Source organism: Eupeodes corollae, chromosome 2, assembly GCF_945859685.1.
Source record: "Eupeodes corollae chromosome 2, idEupCoro1.1, whole genome shotgun sequence".
NCBI lineage: Eukaryota > Metazoa > Arthropoda > Insecta > Diptera > Syrphidae > Eupeodes > Eupeodes corollae.
Genome location: NC_079148.1, coordinates 92,630,285 through 92,633,878, shown reverse-complemented (window position 1 = coordinate 92,633,878; position 3,594 = coordinate 92,630,285). Strand labels below are relative to the sequence as shown.

At 35.8% G+C, this 3,594-nt stretch overlaps 1 protein-coding gene across 1 annotated transcript; it reads right to left on the bottom strand.

Moving 5' to 3' along the window:
* Positions 1–275: 275 nt before the first annotated feature.
* Positions 276–1,221, bottom strand: LOC129947916 (uncharacterized). Its single transcript, XM_056058681.1, has 2 exons — positions 1,180–1,221; positions 276–1,123 (listed from the first exon to the last, which is right to left on the bottom strand). Exons 1-2 carry the CDS (start codon positions 1,208–1,210, stop codon positions 420–422), a joined length of 735 nt encoding a protein of 244 aa, XP_055914656.1. The 5' UTR covers positions 1,211–1,221; the 3' UTR covers positions 276–419.
* Positions 1,222–3,594: the final 2,373 nt, after the last annotated feature.

Here is a 3,594-nt window from a genome sequence, read left to right as displayed (position 1 = left end):
TTGAAAAGTGGTTAAAAGAACACGCTTTATCAATTCCGACATGGAGCCCGCCTTAAATTAATTGGTCCATATAGGAAACTAAAATACTCGTAAACCTATTTAACAATTAAGGTGAAAATCATTTGTGAATCTTTCTTGCATCATTGGTCCTGATAATCCACTGTTATTAGTTTCACATTACTCGATAACGGTTCTTACAGTTGATCTATGATTCCAAACAATTTGTGTGATCTGGTAACCTTTATACAAGAACTAATTAATTTAACACACAAAAGTAAAAAGACTGTGCAAAGTTTTAACTTTATTAAACGGAAAGAAAGATAGATTCGATTTTATATTGTATCTCGGTTATAAGCTTTTATAAATGACCATCACATTGGCTTAGAAACTATATTTTACAATTTTATTTAAACAAAAAGTTAAAATTTAAACGGGATTAAATTCGCAATAAATGAAAATGCATCGACTTGTGGCTGAATAAATAATTTGTACATATTATCCGCAACTTTTTCCATAAATGAAAATGCACTCCAAACATGTTGCATGAATGTTTCGCAAATACCCTTCATGCCAAAGAATTCACGAATTCCGAGCGGGTCAGTTATTGTTGATGATATCGGAGCTGCCACTCCTTCCACCGTATTGGTTATCATATTGGGAATATCTTTTACCGCGTTATTCACCCCTTCAGTTGCTGTCTTTAATGTGTTTTCCAATAGATTTGGTACTGCCAAGAGACCTCCACTAGCTGGAGTGTTTGTAATTGGAACTGCTACTGTTTGTACAGTGTTGGAAATCATGTTAGGGATCTCTTGAAAAGAGTTTGTGGCCATCTTGAGGGTGTTATCTAACAAGTCTGTTACTCCCAATAGTCCACCACCACCACCACTAGCCCCATTACCCCCTGCTACATTGTCTGATCTTTGTCCTAGAGGTCGGTTATTTTGGTGATCTTGAGGAGATCCACCAAAATTATTGTGTGCTGTTGCTGCAACTGGAGTTACCACAGAATGCAAAGTATTCCCAAGAAGACCAACTGTTCCAGATAGGGCTGAATCAAGGAATCCAAGAGGATTTCTATGTTCGAAAGCCGAACATGTCAAAATTAATATCACCAAGCTGACTATAGAAGAAAATTAACTGTAAATGACATTATAAGACTGCGATGTTAAATGTTACCAAACTGTAAGATATCGCGAAGTGTTTGCATTTTGTTATGAACTAAAACTAAGAGGAATATTTTTTTCAAAAGCTTATTTAGTTTAACACAAATTTTATTGTTTGTCGTGCGGATGACTCTAATCACGATTTGTTGTTAAATTTTGTAATGACTTTAACGCAATTACTGGAAAGTTCAAATTCTTCAATAAAGAAGTCAAAAAGCTAATTAAGAAAAACTTGCAGTTTTTTCACGTTGTTTTTCTGAAGCTTTCGAAAATTAACATTAGAGGGAAATCATCGAAAACTTTAATTTAATCGATTTAAGATTTAAAACTTTTTGAAACCAGTATACATTTGAACATTGTCTTGAATCAGAATTCGAAACCAAAAATTGACTTTAAAAGTCGTGTGATTGTTTCAGTTCTCCAGGTTAATTTAAGTAAAATCTGAATGACATTTTCTGCAATCAAGAAACGCAACTTCCACGCTTTTAAAGTCGATAATTTTAAATCTTTTAAGATGTACATTTATTGAAAAACTGATTACTTCTGAATTGAACAAACGAATGATACAAATGTATAGGTACAAAAACGAATTTCAAATTCAGAAGACTATAAAGACGCTGTTTTAATTGAATTGATATAAAAGTCAACGTTATTGATTTACATCACGTACGTCTCTGTACGCATTGAAAAGGAAGCCTTTCATATACACATTGCCTTTGCCTTTCTTGTAATTAAATTTCGGACATTTTTGTGGTATATAAAACTTAAAAGGCTTCAATAAATTGAATTGTACATTATTACTAACCAGTATTTGGAAACATTACATTATTCAATTATAATTTGAATGAGATGAGTTGAGTTGAATTGAGTGTACCACACTCAAAGAACATTTCAAGGAATAAAGTTAAGTAAATAATTAAGACAAGTATTGTAAAATAATGTAGGAATGATTTTAAAGTACTTACTCTTGACTTTAAAGCCTAGTGGAGTCTTGAAGTGTACAGAAAAACTTAATTGTTAATATTTTAACAATAAAATAACCACCTAATTCTTTAACAAATTAATTATTTTTGATTAAAACAATAATAATTCAGTTCGATTTTGTATTAAAGATTATAAAGCATGGCTTTTAACTCTTCCAGTCACGGATATGCTACTACTCTTTATGGGTGGTGCAACAGTCCTTTGAGAACTAGAGCCTATTGACTTACAATTCTCAACCATTCCTGTGTGCGAGAACTGTCAGGGATTGAGGGGACCTACAGTCCTTAAGCCAAATCGGAACGGCTGATTTGATAGCACTTTTTCAGAATTTTTTCTTGGAGAATTTGTCAATTCCTCGCAAGAAAAGTGCCCTTGAAAAAAATGTTAGATGACACAGGCAGGAATCGGATCCAAAACCTCTGGCATGACAGTCCAACGCACTAATTATCATGCCACGGGTACACGGAATTTGTGTTTGTGCTGAATTTCGCACATCTTCGTGAAGTTCTGCCAGTAATTCGATCGGAACTGATGGGTTGTGGTGTTTTATGGAAACAGGCACTGGACAGGAAGACACATTACTATTGAGGGAACGTCTAGAATTGGAATTTCTTTTCGTACCCAGTTCTGCGGAAGTCTTCTGTATTTAGTAAATCAAATTCTGGTTGATGATCCTTTCAGAGTTCTTAGGAAAGCAAAAATGCATTCACAACAGCGCAGTCCAAAAAGTGGAATAAAATTCGATGCCACCATTTGTGGGACTTCCTGTCGATGTCATATTTGCTTTTTACTTACTTACTTAAGGTGGCGCTACAGTCCTATGTCCCTAGCTAGATGAGTCCAGCTTCCAAATTGGGTGAGGTCACTTTCCACTTGTGCGCGCCACCTGATTAGCGGTCTTCCTCTACTACGCTGTCCTGTGGGTGTAGATTCGAAGACTTTCCGGGCCGGAGCATTGGTTTTCATGCACTCTACGTAAACTAACCATCTTAGTCGTTGGACTTTTACCCTTCTGGCTAATCTACGTCGCTGTACAGCTTGTCGTAGAGGAAGTCCTTCACTACCTCAAAGTTACGTCTGTCGATGACTACGTTTTGACCAATGTCATCAGCATATGCCAGTAATTGGACAGACTTTTGAAAGATAGTGCCTCTAGTGTTAACGTGTGAGCTCTTCACTATTCTTTCAAGCACGATGTTAAAAAAATCACATCACAGCGCATCACCTTGTCTAAAACCTTTTTTGACATTGAAAGGTTCTGTTAAGTTGTTGCCAAAGTTTATGGAGCAGCGTGAATTATCCATGGTCATCCTGCACAAACGGACAAGTTTGGCAGGGATGCCAAAACTAAACATGGCTCTAAAACCACACTGACAAGGACCTATCAGGTTGTTGACGATAGGCTTTAGACGTTCACATATTAAAGCAGGGAAGATTTTGCAAG